General features: G+C 38.6%; 1 protein-coding gene across 4 annotated transcripts in view; it reads left to right on the forward strand.

Moving 5' to 3' along the window:
• Window positions 1–15,836, forward strand: part of cdkl5 (cyclin dependent kinase like 5) — a 533,184-nt gene extending 517,348 nt beyond the window's left edge. For 3 of the 4 annotated variants that reach the window (XM_073045859.1, XM_073045858.1, XM_073045863.1), the window contains 3 exons: window positions 6,700–6,822; window positions 8,487–8,597; window positions 9,912–15,836. In XM_073045859.1, the coding sequence (XP_072901960.1) occupies window positions 6,700–6,822; window positions 8,487–8,597; window positions 9,912–10,298 (621 nt within the window). In that variant the 3' untranslated portion in view covers window positions 10,299–15,836. The remainder of the gene's footprint in view (window positions 1–6,699; window positions 6,823–8,486; window positions 8,598–9,911) is intronic. The other variant, XM_073045860.1, reaches the window with a different exon arrangement.
• The last annotated feature ends 2,849 nt before the right edge of the window (window positions 15,837–18,685 follow it).

Below are 18,685 nucleotides of genomic sequence, written 5' to 3' on the forward strand. Positions count from 1 at the left end.
TTTGTTACCTTTTCAAAAAACTCAATCAGGCTCATGAGGCACAATCTTCCCTTCACAAAGCCTTGTTGACTATCCATGAGTAGACTGTACTTCTCCAAATGCTCATATATCCTATCCTTAAGAATCCTTTCCAGTAGTTTGCATACCACTGACATAAGACTCACCAGTCTATAGTTCCCAGGTTTCTCCCTATTACCTTTTTTAAACAAGGGAACTACATTTGCCATTCTCCAGTCCTCCGGCACTTCCCCTGCAGCCAAAGAGGACTCAAAGATCATGGCCAATGCTCCTGCGATCTCTTCTCTCAATTCCCACAACAACTTGGGGTGTATCATATCCGGCCCTGGGAATTTATCAATCTTAATGTATTTAAGAAGATCCAACACTTCTTCCTTAATCTCCACACTGTCCAGCGCACAGGCCTGCTGTACTTCGAACTCATCCTGATCAAGATCCTTTTCACTAGTGAACATTGAAGCAAAGTATTCATTTAGGACCTCCCCAACCTCCTCCGCCTCCAGGCACATGTTGCCCTCTATCCTTTAGCAGTCCCACCTTCGTTCTCGTCATCCTCCTATTCTTCACATACGCAGAGAACGCCTTGGAGTTCTCCTTAATCCTACATGCCAAAGCCTTCTCATGCCCCTTTCGAGCTCTCCTAAGTCCTTTCTTTAGTTCTTTCCTGGCTACCCTATATTTCTCATAAGCCCCTCCTACTTCCTGCTTCTTATATCTAACATATGCTTCCTTTTTCCTCTTGACGAGTTGCCTCACATGTTTCGTCAGCCACGGTTCCCTTTTCCTACCATTTTTTCCTTACCTCAGTGGGACAAACCTATCCTGAACCCAGCTCAAGTGGTCCCTAAACTTCTCCCACATTACTTCTGTGCTTTCCCCTTTGAACATCTGTTTCCAATTTACTCTCGCTAGTTCCTACTTTATCCCTTTCCATAGCTATACTGAAGCTAAGGGAGTTGTGGTGGACCACCAAGAGGTCTGTCACCTGGCCAGGTTCATTACCCAGAACTAGATCCAGTATAGCCTCTCCTCTCGTCAGCCGGTCCACATACTGTGTCAGGAATCCTTCTTGAACACACCTGACTAATTCAGCCCCATCTATCCCCCTTGCACTCAGGAGGTGCTAGTCAATATGAGGGAAGTTGAAATCACCCATAACGACTACATTGTATTTCCTGCACCATTCTAAAATCTGCCTGCTTATCTGCTCCTCGGTGTCCCGAGGGCTATTTGGGGGCCTATAGACTACTCCCAGCAAATCCCTTCCTATTTCTGACTTCCACCCAGACTGACTCCGTGGACACTCCTTCTGCAGTGTCCTCCCTTTCTATAGCCGTGATACTGTCCCTGACCAGCAATGCCACTCCCCCCCTTTTCTACTTCCCATCCTATTCCTTTTGAAACACCTGAACCCCAGGACCTGCATCATCCAATCCTGCCCTTTGTCCAACCAAGTTTCAGTAACGGCCACAACATCGTACTTCCACGTACTAATCCATGCTCTAAGTTCATCCTCCTTGTTCCTAATACTCCTAGCATTGAAATAGACACATTTCAACCCCTTTAACTGGCTACAATTATGTTCTGTCCCCTGCCTGTCCTTCCTCATCAACTCAGAACTCTTAGCATCATGCCCTTGTCCTTCTACCTTAATCCCTGCACTCACATTCTGATTCCCACCCCCCTGCCAAACTAGTTTAAACCCTCCCCAACAGCTCTATCAAACCTGCCCGCCAGGATAGTGGTCCCCCTGGGATTCAAGTGCAACCTGTCCTTTTTGTACAGGTCACATCCACCCCAAAAGAGGTCCCAATGATCCAGAAATCTGAATCCCTGACCCCTGCTCCAATCCCGCAGCCACACATTTATCCTCCACCTCATTCTATTCCTATTCTCACTGTTGTGTGGCACAGGCAGTAATCCCAAGATTACTACCTTTGAGGTCCTGCTTTTCAACTTCCTTCCTAAATCCCTGTAGTCTTCTTTCATGACCTCTTCCCTTTTTTTACCTATGTCATTGGTGCCAATATGTACCACGACCTCTGGCTGTTCTCCCTCCCACCACAGGATATCTTGAACGTGATCAGAAACATCCCGGACCCTGGCACCTGGGAGGCAAACAACCATCCGAGTTTCTTTCCTGCATCCACAGAATCGCCTGTCTGAACCCCTGACTATAGAGTCCCCTATCACTACTGCCTTCCTCTTCCTTTCCCTACCCTTCTGAGCCACAGGGCCAGACTCTGTGCCAGAGTCACGGCCACTGTCGCTTGCCCCAGGTAGGCTGTCCCCCCCAACAGTACTCGAACAGGAGTACTTATTGTCAAGGGGTACAGCCACAGGATTACTCTCTAGTACCTGACTCTTCCCCTTCCCTCTCCTGACTGTAACCCATTTCTCTGTCCCCCGTGGCCCCGGAGTGACCACCTGTCTGTAACTCTTCTCTATCACCTCCTCACTCTCCCTGACCAGACGAAGGTCATCGAGCTGCATCTCAATGCACCGGGTGCAGATGTGGCCATCCGGGACGCTGGGAGACTCCAGGACCTCCCACATCTGACACCGATCACAGAAAATTGGCCTCACACACATACTAACTCCTTTTGCAATCAACAACTGCCTCACCGCTTCCCATTACCGCCAAAGCCCATTGAGCAAAAGCCCTTTCACTCTGCTGCCTCTCACTCCGCTGCTCGCTGGATATGGCTGCCTTCTTTTAAACCTGTTCGCACTCAACTGGCTGACGTCACGCGTCTGCACAGTCTAGCCCCTCCCTTCTCCTGAGAACTCAAAATGTCTTCCTGCTGGAAATCCTTAAGTGCTCTCCCGCTGTCTTTTTCTGAATCCGAAATGTTGCCATTTACTGTGGAAGTCCTGCCCTGGTTTAACTTGCCAAAATTCAACACTTTGCACTTCTGTGAAGTAGAATTGGCAGGATTACTGTTATACTGAGACAGTATAGACTTGACCAACCAAGAGGCACCTTCCATATTGTAACCATTCTATAATTTTGTAAACTATTGACATAAAAACATAAAATAGTATTTGAAAAGACAAATAAAGTTTTCACATTTAGCTTACATTTAGAAAAAAGAGAAGTTTACCAATTTCATTCTTTCACTTAGGAGGAATTTACACAGGATAAAACCCTGTACCACCCAAGTTATTTAGTTCACAGCAAGGATTCATCATGTTAACAATATGTTCCATCTCTCTCCAATGATTTGGAATTTTGAACATAATTAAATACATTTACTCTCAGAGTAGATTTTGCATCACATAGAAATGCAAATTCTTCTTTTCCAATAATAAACTTGTGAGATTCTGCAGATACTGAGGTCAGGCAGTATCTACGAAAATGAATATGCAGTCAATGTTTTGAGCTGAGACCCTTTGTCAGGATTGGAAAGGAAGGGGAAGAATCCAGAATGGGAAGAGAAGCCAGGTGGGTGGGAGGAAGGGGATGAATTAAGAAGCTGGGAGCTGTTAGGTGGAAAATATAAAGGGATAGAGAAGAAGGAATCTGATAGGAAAGAAGAGTGGACCGTGGGAGAAGGGGATGGAGGAAGGGCAGCAGGGGGAGTTGATAGGCAGGTGAGGAGAAATAGACAGTAGGTGCAGGAGTAGGCCATTCGGCCCTTCTAGCCAACACCGCCATTCACTGTGATCATTGCTGATCATACACAATGAGGAGATAAGAGAGGAGCAAGAGTTGGGGAGTGGAAGAAGAGAGGGGTAGGAAAAAATTACTGGAAGTTAGAGAAATCGCTGTTCATGCCATTAGGTTGGAGGCTGCCCAGATGGAATGTGAGGTGTGTGCTACTGCAATCTAAGCTTGGCCTCATTTTTGCAGTAGAGGAGGCCATGGACTGACATATCACAAAGGGAATGAGGTATGGAATGAAAATGGTTGACCACCAGGAAATCCTGCCTTTTGAGGATGGAGCAGAGGTGCTCTACAAAGTGGTCCCCCAGTTTACAATGTGTCTCACCAACATACTGGAGGCTGCATCAGGAGTACTGTATACTGTAACGACCCCTACAGATGCACAAGTGAAGTGTTGTCTCACCTGGAAGGACTGTTTGGGGCCCTGAATAGAGATGAGGGAGGATGTGAAAGGGCAGTTGTAGCACTTCTTCCACTTGCAAGGGATAAGTGCCAGGAGGGTGATTACTGGGGAGGGATGAATGGACAAGGGAATCATGGAGAGAGTGATCCCTGTGGAAAGCAGAGAGTGGAAGGGAGGTAAAAATGTGTTTGGTGGTAGAATCCCATTAAAGACAGCAGACGTTGCAGAGAATGATGAGCTGGATGAGGAGGTTTTTGGGGTGGTAGGTCAGGACGAGAGGAACTGTATCCCTGTGAAGCAGGAAAATGGGGTGAGCACGGAAGACCAGGAAATGGAGGAGATGTGGGTTAGGGCGGTATCAATGGTGGAGGAAGGAAAACACCATTTTTAGAAGAAGAATTATATCTCTGATGCCCTGGAAAGAAAAGTTTCACCCTGAGAACAGATGTGACAGAGACAAAGGAACTAAAAAAGGGGAATGGCAAATTTTACAGGAGATTGGGTGGGAAGAGGTATAGTTAAGATAACTGTGACAGTGGGTAGATTTATAAAAGATATCAGTAGACAGTTTGTCCTCAGAGATGGAGACAGAGAGATTGAGAAAGGGAAGCGAGGTGTCAGAAACAAGCCAAATGAATTTAAGGGCAGGGTGGAAGTTGGAGGTAAAGTTGAAGTTGATGAAATTGATGAGCTCTGTACACTTGCCCGAGTTAAATTCCATCTATCATTCCTTGATCCACTTACCTAGTTCCATCTAGATCATGGCTTCCTAACCTTTTTTATGCCATGTATCCCTACCATTAATCAAGGGGTCTGTGGACCTAGGTTGAGAACTCCTGATCTAGAGCCATTTGTATTCTGGATAACTTTTGATGTCATCCACAGATCTGCTAACCATGCCAACTACATTCTCATAGAAATCATGCAATGAAACACCAATCCACTGGCCACAAGCCTCCATTCTGAGAAACAACTCTCCATTGGCTAGCTTACCTTGGATGCCATGTGATCTTACCTTCCAAGCCACACTAATATGCAGGAGCTTATCAGAAGCTTTGTTAAATCCATGTAGATGTTGTCCAATATGCCCTATTAGATCATTTTAATCCCTTCAAAAAGCTCATTCAAATTTGTGAGAGACAGTTTTCCATGTACAAAGCTATGCTGACTGGCCCTATTTAGTTCTTGCCTTTCCAAATATAGGAACCTTTTTAAAATCCCCTCCAGTAACTTTCCCACTACTGATGTTAGACTTACTAGCTTGTAGCTTCCTGGCTTGTCCTTGTTACCCTTCTTAAATTAGGGCACAATATTAGTCAGTCTTCTGCCACCTCAGCATAGCTAATGATGATACCAATATCTCTGCCAGTGATTTCTTCCCTGGCTTCTCATATTGTTTTAGAGTACACTTGATAAGGCCAGGGGGATTTATCCACCCTTATACACATTAAGACTGCCGGCATCTTTGCTTTTGTAATGCTTTAAGACTCTTGTTAGTGTTTGTGTGAATCACTGCAGCTGGATCCTTCTCCAGCCAGAAGAGATGTTCTTAACCTTAGCACCAGGTAGGCAGCACAGTCTTCAAGAACTCTTGTCTTTGTGCCAGTTAAGTGTTCCTCTAATAATGCTATAACCTTTAACTATTACATTTCTCTTTTCTCCCCCACTTGCCAGGGTGCTGTGGACAGTTTGCACATCTTCTTGCAGTATGCACAGTTGTCCATACAGGTCACAAGAATCTCATAACTGTTGGACAAGAACCCGAATGCTCCTTTGGAACCACCCTTTGTATCCACCTGCTTCTTCTGTAGTCATACTTTCATGTCCCTATCCAATTACCAATTTAGAGATAGTTGACTGCCTCCTGCAATACAGTGTCCAGATAATTCTCTCCCTATCTGATGTGCTGCAGTGTTTGGAGCTTGGATTCAGCTCATCGGCCCTGAGCTGAAGTTCCTTGAGCAGCCAACCCTTGCTGTGGTTACAGTTTGCCACAATGAGGTCCGACAGTTCTCACAAGTTGCAGTTACAATATATTTCTGACCCAGACACCTCTTCTAATTGGTAGTCGTATCTGCTAGTTTAATTTCTTTATAGTAGAGTTAACCTCTTTAATTTTACAGAACTTGCTCACACACTAATGTGCCCCTGATTTAAAATTAGAATAAACAGAAAGAGTAACTTTAAAATACATGCCCATTGCCTATATAAGACCTAATAGACAGATATGCTAGCTATGGCTTTGATGGTTTGGTTTAGTCTAATCTAATCTGTTTTTTAAATATGGATTTTCTTTAGATTATGGCAATCATACAGTTCTGGAAGTTTCAGCAATATAGCAACAAAATGTCATTAAGTTCCATGTTGTCCTCATATGAATTAGAGAAAGCCACATGACCAGTTTGGTACATTTGTAATATCAAGATTGGAACCCTTAAATGAGTGAAAGCAGACACCTTTATAATTGGTAATTTAAAATTGTTACTTTAAAACTTGGACTAAAAGAAAAATATCCTGTTTGTACCTGCTAATTTCAGTAAAAATCACAGAAATATATCAACATTGTGTTACAATCTGTGTGCACTTGGTATATTTATATCTTATATTACAGGTAGAAAACAACGATGGAGAAAATCCAAGTATAAGAAAATCACTCTTTCCTCTTTTTAGTGCAAAGAACCATTTAAAACATATCTGTTCCTCAAGAGAACTTCCTATAGTCAATCTTCCCATGGTATTCATTTTACAATACTGTATTCCTAACAAGCTATAATACTTCAATGCAATAATAGTTAGAGCATGCACATACTGAATATATATTTCTTTGAAATGGATTTAAGTTTGGGTCTTCCTCTGTATTCTCATTAATAATAGAGGGAATGCAGACAGGAACTTTACCATTGGGAGTATCTGGATACTTTCAATTTTTTGGTGAAGAAGAGCCTTCCCTTCTTGCTGCATTGAACTAACAGCATGTACAAGAATCAAGTGGTTTCAGATTTGGGAAGCAGTAACAACAAAGACACAGCTGCATGTAACGGGTGAATGCTGAATTATATACATGATTTAACTATGGTGCTTCTTAGAGAAAAAAATACTTTCACACAGATTAATTTAGTGCCACTTCAGAGATATACCTGAAATATTAATTTGTAAACTGTACTTCATAGAAAGTTGTGCTTTTAACTGTGTTCATGCTGTTGTAAACTGATGGTTTAAGTGGAAATCATTTGTTTGCACAAGACAGCAGACATGCTGCTAACCTTTTGCTTTATAGAAAAGTTTATTCAACTTAATTTTCTTGAAATTATTCACAATTGGCAAAGTTAAATTGTAAAGAGCATGAGTACTTGTTTGCTCTTTATGCTGCAAAACTCTCAACAGTTTCTGAAGCCTGTGCATTCGTAGGTAAAGGCATAATTCTAGATCTCTGTTGTCAGTAATTCCTTGCTTTTCCAAAGCTTGCAGTTTTGAAATCCTTACAGATGTAACTTTCTAAAATTACTTTTTTGAAATCAACTTTTATGAGCCATACTTACTATAAAATACCCGAAAAATAATCCTAGTTGGATGAGTGAAAAACTGACTCTTTATTTACATATGCTGAGTCATAATTACTATGAAAATTACTGTCCTAAAATATTAACTTTGAATTCCCCAAAGAATATTTCAAAATTCAATAGTTTTGAAAATTTTAAAATGCTTAACTTTGTATTGATACAAAGTTTGTTTCTACCTTAATTTCACACATGTCCAAATCTTCATAATCTCCATAATGTGCTCCATAATCTATTTAAAAAATATTGATTACTGATTAGAACTTTTATTTCCTGGTTTGTTTTTGATATGTAACATTGTTGTTGCTGGACTCCAGCGGTACTCCATAACTTATACTAGAATTAACATCAGGGAAGGAAAAAATTATGCCGTGGAGATCTTTTGGGAAAAGGACCAAAACATCCTATTTTTGAATTAATTTTCTCATTCAGAACAAAAAACTTGCATTTCAGTTTATATCCCCTTGCAAGAACTGTGAAGTCTCTTTTTAAAATATTTTGAAATGTGTAATTGTAATAAGCAGCTAAAATAATAAATCATTGCATAAGTATTGTTCAGTTAACTTCTCACATATTCATTGACTACTTCCTCCTCTGATAGGCACCATAAAATGTTACAACAAAGCTATGTAATCTTTCATTCAGTCTAGTTTTGACTTTCCATCTTGACTACTAGCTGCGTATGTATTTGCTTCATTACCAAGATTCTATTCACTCCGTTTCCAGGGTGTGATCAAGCTAAACTCTGAAGTATGCATGTCCTTTCCAACGTTTAAATTCAAGAACCATAGGTTATTATGCGTGAAAGTTCCTGTGGTAATGTAAGCCTCTTCAATTTTAGATGCCTAGTAGTGATGGCCATGATCGGCAGGCATTACAGAAAGCTCTACAGTCTCGTCAAAACAGAAGCAAGGATTGGTCCACAGATAAAATGGTGGATGATCAGCCTCAGGTATTTTTCTAAAGCATCTTGGACTGTTTCAGAGCCAGTGAGATATCAATTGTTAAGTGGGGAATTTGAAGAAAATAAAATGGCTCTCATCTACAAAAATGCCAATTGTTGGTACTTTGTCCTTTCTTAGGTCATTTCCTGGGATTGAGGTTGAATTGTTTCTATGCCACTACTATTGGTTCTAAGGTGACCACAAAAGCTAATGTGGAATTACAGTCTCTTCCACATTTGGAACTGGAAGTGCCTGACAGGGTGGGGCTGTGCACTCCTTGTTCTATTTAAACTCAGCTTTTGTGTACACCTAACACATGGATTCAGTGTTCTTAATATCACCCCAAATGTTCATTCCACCAGGGGTTAGTGGGAGCATTGCAACCATTCAAGATGGCTTTGAGCATGTTCTTGAATCTTTTCTTCTGATCTACCAGTAATCTCCTTGATTGACAGCTTGAAATAAAGTGCCTATTTCAGGAAACTGGTGTCAGCCATGTGAACAACTTAGTATGAACAGTTAAACTTGACCAAGTCTAATTGTGGCCTCAATGATAGACCTGTTAATCTGGGAGAGAACACTGATGTTAGTTCACTTCTCCTTCTCATGAATGCAAAAGATTTTGCAGAGAAACTATGGGTCTTAAGTTTGTAGGAGGGCTGAGATCACTGTTGCTTTGGTAGTTTTATGCTTAGTGTGAAATCTTGATTTTCAAACACCCTATTCTTTAATTGATTAAAAGCTATGCTGGTGCATTAAAGGTAATGCAGAACTGTGTCATCATGGCTTCCTTCATGGCTCCCAAGATGTGAGATGTGGTTCATGTTTTCCAGGAACTGACTGTGAATCTTCATTGTTGGAGGGCAGTGTTGCACAGATAGTTAGTAGAGGACTTTGTCTTTCAGATAATGAGTGCAAGGCCAATTCTCTCAGATAATTTGAAGATTAGCTTTATTTGTCACATACAGTGAAATGCTTTGTTTATGTCAATAACCAACCAACTTTGAGGATGTTCTGGGGCAGCGTGCAAGTATTGCCATGCTTCCAGCACCAGCATAGCATGCCTACAATTTACTGATCCTAACCTTAACACATATGTTTTGGGAATGTGAGAAGAAACTGGAGCATCCAGAGGAAACCCATGCAGTCACGGGGAGAAAATACAAACTCTTTACAGATAGCAGCGGGAATTGAACCTCGATCGCTGATCACTGGTGCGCTAACCACTACTTAACTGTACTTTCTAGAATGCAGAAGCAATTTTAAACAAGGCTTGTTTTAAATTGGTTAGTTAATCAAATTTTTTTTAAAATCTTTTACAGAAACATCCCTTGAAATCTCTTCGAAAGTTCTTGCAGCTCCCTACTTCATTTAGTCATTCTGCTTCCTCAGATGTGCGATTTCAAGCTTTGCCAAGCCAGCCAGACAAATCTACTCATATTGAGGGTCGCCTCCATGTAACAGGACAGTCTCATAGCAGCAATATACGACAAGATTCCCAGGCAAAATCTAGGTCAAATTTCCAACTACCTGGTCAAATGGAACCAATCTGGCATGTGCTACCAAGTGGCAGGACTGGAATTGATGGAGCTATGAACTCTGAGCAGATAATCTCCAAGTCAAGTCAGAATGGTCATTCTCTACATTTAACCAGAACAGCACGTCCCAGAATGCCAAATCTAAATGATTTAAAGGAAACAGCACTGTAATTGTAGTTTGTGTTGTCATACAAAAATAAATTAGTGGTCTTATTTTAGATTAATAACCTGTCATTCATGTAGTAAACATTACTAAAGTGATGTTTTAAGTTTAAAAAAATAATTGCACCAGTGATAAGCAGAAATATTTTAAACTAAAGTTTTTCAAGAAATCACCTAACAGCTGTATAGAAATGACATGTATATAATGATTTCTAGGAAAGCTCAATTCATATGGTGTTGGAATTATTCTGTATCAGTTAGTTTGTAGTAACTAGCAAACATTATATTTGTATATTACTGGGGAAAACTTATTGGAGATTGTCATGGGATCCATGTTTTCACAAGAGCACAATGTTATAGTGTACTAATGTACAGTTTATTCACAAGCTGCTGATGTTTTCTGGCATTTGGTACACTTTCTTCCTCATAACTATTATAACTTGCATTATATTTAATCATATGAATAGTGGCATTTCAGCAACTATGCTGGTAATTATATTTGCTGTGTGTGGTTAGCAGCTTGTCAAAGTTTGATAAAAGGATTTTATTTTTGGTATGTAATATAAAATCTATACAAAGTACTTTATGAAAATGATATATAGAATTAACTCAAATTCAATACTTACAAATTGCTGTCATTAACTGAAAATGCAACTCTAACACCCATTTCAACCAATTATGTTTTACTAAAAATGATTGAGCCTATTTCACATTTTATGCAGCTAAGATAATATTTTCATTTGTTTGGGTAATGGATAAAAGGTTTCAATCCAATTACTTGGCTTGAACCAGGTGAATTAAGGTTAAAGGTTTTAATTTCTTCATTAGTACTAAACAGAACTGCATATATATCATATACAAAAAAAATTCTCATGCACATTATGTAAGTTGTGAGAATATAGTTGGAATTGATTTCAGAACATCCAGACCTCTAGTGTTGTCTTAGATTAAAAATAATATATTAGTGAAAAGGTTGCAACATGTTTTACAGAAAGGTTTATTTCTGTTCTTCCCCATACAAGTTGTGTAACTCATTATCTTGACGTATAATTCTGTTGTATATTTGTACTAAACCTGCTTTGGCTCCTCCTATCTTCTAAGATTTGATGTTTCTTCATATATCAGTACAGTAATATACTCTATATTTTGTTCCCTCAGGAGGATGTAATGATATTATATTTTGGTTGCTTGAGTGTCACTGTATTTTGTTGATGATGGCCTTAGATAATGTTAGTGGGTTATGTTTGCGTAACAACCTTTTCCAGTGGTAAGCTTCCCTTAGTTGATTACTGTGCTCACTAAAGGATAAAATGTGGAGTTCTTATCTTCCCACTTTCCAGTCTGTGCCTATTTCATTTGCTGTGGAGCTCATGGGAACAGAATTTCCACAATGTGTCTCATACTGTGTGGTAGTTTTTCAGCATCATGCTGATTCTGTGATGATGCTTTCTTGCTGGTATGTCCTCTTTTTAAAAAAAACTAATGTATATACTTACTGTGGCAATGGGATCTTCACCAGAATCTAAGAATGTCTACTCAAACTGAGGTTCAAGTAAATGACAAGCCCAGAAGGGCAGATACCCTCCTGAAATGGCTTGTAGCTATTACTTGGTTTGAAAAATAGCAACAAAATTGTACATTTTCTAGATTGTATTTGCCCATTAAGTTGATTCAGCTACAGACTGTTCTCTTACGTTGGAACATTGAAGTCATTTACATGTTAATTTTCATTTTAACCGCCTTGAAATTTGTTTTTGCGCTTGCCTTATCCATTGCTTCCTGTTCATTGGTGACCTCTTGTAGCGTGATTCTATAATCTAAAAAAAAAGTGTTTTTGGAGAAAGCAATGGGCAAAAGAAACACAAAAGTAAAACTCCATCTGAAAATCTGAATGAAAAAATGGTTGATAAAACTGATCAGCTCTGATTGCTCATTAATGAGAAATGTTAATATTATTTTTCTTCTTGGAATTGCTGGCTGATAAACTGATTATTTTCAGAGTTGGCATTAAAAAAAACTCTGGCCTTTTGCGTGAACATTAGTTTTTTTTAAAAAAGAGAAATAGTACCAGATCATATGTCATCCAAAAAGCATTCTGAAGGAAATTACCAAAACTCTCTTGTGTAATTTATAGAAAACCACATATAGATTTCAGGCAGAATTTAAAGATTTGCATTTCATATTTTCTGTTTGGAACAGACTGCGCCTTTTAAATAACAACCGAAGAACAGCCAAAGGTACATGAACAATAGAACAGCATAGGAACAGGCCTTCAGCCCACCATGTTTGCACTGACTGTGATGTCTATATAAAACCAATCCTATTCGCATGTCCATGGTCCAAATCCCTTTATTCCCTACCAATTTATGTATCTGTCTATTATATCTGTTTCTACTCCTCCCTTGGCAGTGTATTATGGCCACCTTCCACTATCTATATAAAAACAAGCTTGTCTTTTTAAGCTCCCTCCCCCACCTTAAGCTACATACCTAGTATTTAACATGTCCACACGAGAGAGTAAGACTATCTATCCTTGCTGCAGCTGTTATAAGTTGATATTCTTTTATCAGGTCACCCTCAGCCTCTGACATTCCAGAGAAAACAATTGCAAAGTTGTCCAATGTCTCCTGCTATCTAATACACTCCAGTCCTGGGAATGTGAACTACTTCTTCGCCCTCTCTAAAGTCTCTACATTCTTTGCCTGTAGTGCACATAGTGCTCCAAATATGGCAAAAGTAAGATTTTAGACAGCTGCAAATTGACTTGTCATTTTTTTACTTAGTGCCACAATCGATGAAAGCAAGCATGCTATACACCTTGATCCAACCTATCCACTTGTGTTGCTCTTAAGTATCCTCCCATTAACTGTGTACTTTCCTCTTGCATTTGACCTTCCAAAATACAACACCTCACATTTGTCTGGATTGAACTCCATCTGTCCAAATTTCTAGCTGATGTACAATCTGCAATGTCCTTTAGCGACCCTCCTTGGTATTCACAATTTCACCATTTTTTGGCATCTGCAAGCTTTTAATTAAATATCTACATTTTCATCCAAATCAATCATCTAGTATATATGTATACCACAAGCAATATGCTCCAGAGTGATTCTTACAGAAGATGAGTCAGAGACCTTTGGTCAGAAATTAAAATGTCTTTTACGACCAAGCCAATTTTGTATTCAACTTATCAACTCACCATGAACATCTTCATTGTATCTTTTTTTTCTCTTAAAATACAAATTGTGGGTGAATGTCACCACAGTAATACTCAAATAATGTATATAGTAGAAGTAACAGACTTAACTTGCTAATGATTACTTTGCAGTCATAATTTCCAGGCGTATTTGTTTAAAACCATTGGATCAGAATTGTAACAATATGCTAAAACATTCATTTTCAACTGAGACATAGAGCTGATTAGTTAGCAACGTCAGTAGAGAATTATTTTAAAAGGTGCATCAATGAAATTTTATGATAGGTGGAATGGAATTTGCACATGTGAGTAGGTCATAGATTTCATCATTTAGTCAGAATGAATAAAAAGCTTTTATCACCAGTGATCAAAAAGCATTATATTTATGAACTCATCCCATGGCAATAAATGATAATTCATCAATAAACTTAAATATTTACCAGATTTTAAACAAGCAAGTGAATATTAATTCCTATAAAAAGAGGCCATTGTTAGAATCTGCAAAGTTGTCTTTTGTAAGAAATTATAAATGGCAATTTGCCATTTTAGTTGCAATGACAGTTGCAAATAAGACTTGATTTCTAATTTACATTTGATCCTTTTCATGCAATAGGCCCTTAATACAGAATAATTTTTTAAATTATTTTTAGCAAATTTTAAATAGTTCATTTTTAAGTGGTGTCTTTGAATCCCAAACTTTCCAAAATAGCAAAATTTGCAGCATAGCAGATTTGTCCAGATACTTTCTCCAAGTTTAACTAATGACTTTACGCATCCTTGAAAATTGTGCCTTGTTGGTTTATTTGCACAACAGTGTATTTCTTTCAATGGTATCTTGCCTTATTGTTATTTGAAAGATCTTCACAACTTCTAAATCAACATCGTTTTTTAGGAAAGACTGATTTGTGATTATGTTGCCATCAAATAATATGTGGTGGATCAACATTGTCACGTTTGGGTTTTTTTTGGTCTCCCTTTTAGGATTCTTGCATGAAGATTTTTGCATGATCCTGTTAGATAAACTTTCCAGGTTCCTCATTGAGCTTAACTTTCATAATTTCCTCTGTTGTGCAGACTAAGTGAACATTTAAGAATATATAAAATAGGATATTCAGTACAGACAGTGTAATACATTTATTCAATGGCCTCTGCCATGTCACTGGTAAAATATTTCTGTTCTTTGTAAACAAGCATTCGCACTAATTTCCATTTTGAAATATGCTTATTTTAAAATATTCCAGAAACTAGGCAATTGTTTGAAGTATGATGTTTCTAACTGTTACTGCATTCATGTCTCTACTGGCCAACTTCAGTATTAGTGAGTTCAGATTATCTGTATCTCTTAACAGACAAAATGTAAAACTAGCATTTGCTTTGAAACAGGTTGATTTTATATTCTGCAGAATTTTACGTTTTTAAAAATGTACTGTTACATTTGCTCTCATTATCTTTTTTACATCATACTTTTTCATATTAAATGTTATATGGAAAGGTCAGTTCTCAGAAATAAAACTTTAAAAAGTTGCACAAAACAACCAATATGCAGAGATTTTTATGCCACATTTTTAAAGCTTTTATACAATAGGAAATGATAAAGTGTTAACCCAGGGTCTAAATAATTCAGCAGAATATAAACCAGCAAGTGTAATTAGTGTTTATGTAAATTTTTGTCTGAAAGAATGTTTCATGCATGCAGATCCAAGTAATACTTAACAGATTTGTATGGATGTACACAGTGTATTATCTCTTAGGTCTTAATAGTACAGAAGTATAGGGGTTAGAAATTGCTATTGGGCTGAAGATATTAATGGGGAAATCTAATAATCGTAAATTGCTATTTAATATTTTTCTGTTTAGATAATATCCCAGATGTACAAAGAATATGGAAATAAAAGTTGTGTTAAGGTGTATATGTATTTCTCTAAAGTATTTAATGCCTAGAGTCACAACTTAAATTATATTTTAGGCAGATACTTAAAAAAAAACTGTGCACATGTTTTCAAAACTTCAGGTCCCAGTAAATTCAAAAGTCTTGGTTTTTTTTTTGGAATTCTGTAATGGCATTGTGTGTATATGTCACATAGTGGCATTCTGGTTTAAGCTGTTGCTGTTATTCCCTTTAATTGATGCAACATATAAAGCATTTGTAAATTGTTTATATTACATTTTTATGTTTGTATATTGAACCTTTATGGTGTGTTTCCCATCTGTATGTACAACTATGTTGTAAAATTTAATCATGTTGTCACTAAATATTGGCATGAAATTGGTTAATTTTTACTAAGCACAATGTATTTTTGAATGGATCTTGTAAAACACACCTTTATAAAAATGCAAATTTTGCACTAAAATACCAAGTATTCTTGCTTTTAATACTGTGTATATACTGTATATGTTCATAGTGGGTTTGTAATATGGTGGTTTACAGGAAAAATCTCTTCTCATGGGGTATGTAACTGAAATAGAGATAACTACCTTTGTTTCCTTTTATATATGGCAATTGAAAAGTGCAGACATTCATTTATTTTTTTAAACTGAAATTCCGTTGTTTCTTCTAGTGGAAATTAAGTTTCTATTTTGACTTGGTACAAAACCTGTAATTCAAATCAAAAGTGCATTGTTTATTTAATTTTACACCTCTCAACAAAGAGCAAAATGCATTTGGAGAGAAAAAGGGTGCATTATAATATTGAAGGTTGAAAGAAAAGCATTTACTTTGAAAGTATGTGCCCTTATGATGAAAATGGCTTTTCTTTGTTAAAGGCAGTAAGTTAAGTTAAGCTATGCAGTGGTTAAGTTTTCAACAGATCCATCATATTTTTCATAAGCACATAACAGACTTGATCTACTCCCTTGCATAATACACTTTTCTTGAAATGTTTGTTAAATTATCCAAGGTGAAACTATGCCAAAATACGTTAGAATTAGAATCTGGTTTAATATATCTGGCACATAGAAGCATAGAAAACCTACAGCACCATACAGGCCCTTCAATCCACAAAGCTGTGACAAACATGTCCTTACCTTAGAAATTACCTAGGCTTACCCATAGCCCTGTATTTCTCTAACCTCCATGTACCTTTCCAGGAATCTCTTAAAAGACCCTTTTGTTTCCGCCTTCACTGCCACCGCCGGCAACCCATTCCATGCGCTCCCCATTCTTTGTGTAAAAAAAACTTACCCCTGACATCTCCTCTGTACCCACTTCCAAGCACCGTAAAACTATGCCCTCTTGTGCTAGCCATTTCAACCCTGAGAAAAAGCCTCTGACTATCCACATGATCAATGCCTCTCATTATCTTATACACCTCTATCAGGTCACCTCTCATCCTCCATCACTCCAAGGAGAAAAGGCCGAGTTCACTCAACCTATTCTACATAAAGCATGCTCCTCAAACTAGACAACATCCTTATAAATCTCCTCTGCACCCTTCCTATAGTTTCCATGTCTGCAGTGAGGTGGCCAGAATTGAGCACAGTACTCTGAGTGAGGTCTGGCCAGGGTCCTATATAGCTGCAACATTACCTCTCAGCTCTTAAACTCAATTCCATGAGTGAAGAAGGCCATTGCACTGTATGCTGTCTTAACCACAGGGTCAACCTGTGTAGCAGCTTTGAGCGTCCTGTGTACTCGGACCCCAAGATCCCTCTGATCCTTCACACTGCCAAGTGTCTGCCATTAATGCTATATTCTGCCATCATATTTGATGTACCAAAATGAACCACCTCACACTTGCCTGGGTTGAACTCCATCTGCCACTTCTCAGCCCAGTTTTGCATCCTATTAATGTCCCACTGTAACCTCTGACAGCCCTCCACACTATCCACAACACTTCCAACCTTTGTGTCATCAGCAAATTTACTAACTCATCCCTCCACTTCCTCATCCAGGTCATTTATAAAAATCATGAAGAGTAGGGGTCCCAGAACAGATCCCTGAGACACACCACTGGTCACCGACTTCCATGCAGAATATGACCTGTCTACAACCACCCTTTGCTTTCTGTGGGCAAGCCAGTTCTGGATCCACAAAGCAATGTCCCTTTAGATCCCATGCTTCCTTACTTTCTCAATAAGCCTTGCATGGGGTACCTTATATGTCAGGAAATTTGTTGTTTTGCAGCAGTTGTACATTGCAATACATAATAATAACTATAAAATACAATAAATATATATATAAATTAATTTAAATTAGAAGTGCAAAAAGGGAAAATATGGAGGTAGTGTTCATAGGTTCAATGTCCATTCATAAATGTGATTGTAAAGGGGAAAAGCTGTTCCTGAAATGTTGAGTATGCGTCTTCAGGCTCCTGTACCGCCTAGTTGATGGTAGCGATGAGGAAAGGGCATGTCCTGGGTGATGGGGTCCATACTGATGGATGCTGCCTTTTAAAGGTGTCCTGGACGCTGGGGAGGCTAGTGCCCATAATGGGGTTGGCTGAATTTACAACTTTATACATTTTCTGATCCATCATTAAGGACCCCATCACCCAGAACATGCCCTCTTCTCATTGCTAACGTCAAGGAGGTGGTACAGAAGCCTGAAGACGCATACTCAACATTTCAGAAACAGCTTTTTCCCCTCTGCCATCACATTTATGAAAGGACATTGAACCTCTGTATTTGCCCCCTCTTTATGCACTTCTTATTTAAATTTCATTTGCATATATACTTATTGTACGCAGTGGTCCCTCCATAGCAGACGGTGATGTAACCAGGGTAATGCAGAGATTACAGGAAAAGCCTCGGGTTTTGTTTGACAAGTGGTTTACTTTGAAAGGTTACTGGATGGGACCTGAGCTGTTGGGTCTTATAATTGGTTAGGAAGTGTGTTTTTTTAAAATCTGCTTCTTAAATTCGGATGTAGCCCGGACTGACAATAATATCCGCTGACTGGTAGTTTAAGGTTTTAGAGAAATGAGTAGGAAGATGTGAGTGATGTGCACTTAAGATTTGGCAAAGATGTTAAGTATAAAAAGCAGTGACTCCTTTGCAACTGAAGTCATATATAGAAAAAACAAACTCTTACTTAAGGAGAGATGGTAAAGCAAAAGTCTGACCTAAAACCAACATAGTTGAAGTCACTGGAGAAAGATGCTGTGTGTATAGGCTAAGTGAAGACTGAAGTAGGGTTCGCAATATTGCTATTTGTCTCATCACATGGTGTTTTTTTGACTTTTTTCCCCATATTTCCAATCTG

This window comes from Hemitrygon akajei, chromosome 5 (genome assembly GCF_048418815.1).
Source record: "Hemitrygon akajei chromosome 5, sHemAka1.3, whole genome shotgun sequence".
NCBI lineage: Eukaryota > Metazoa > Chordata > Chondrichthyes > Myliobatiformes > Dasyatidae > Hemitrygon > Hemitrygon akajei.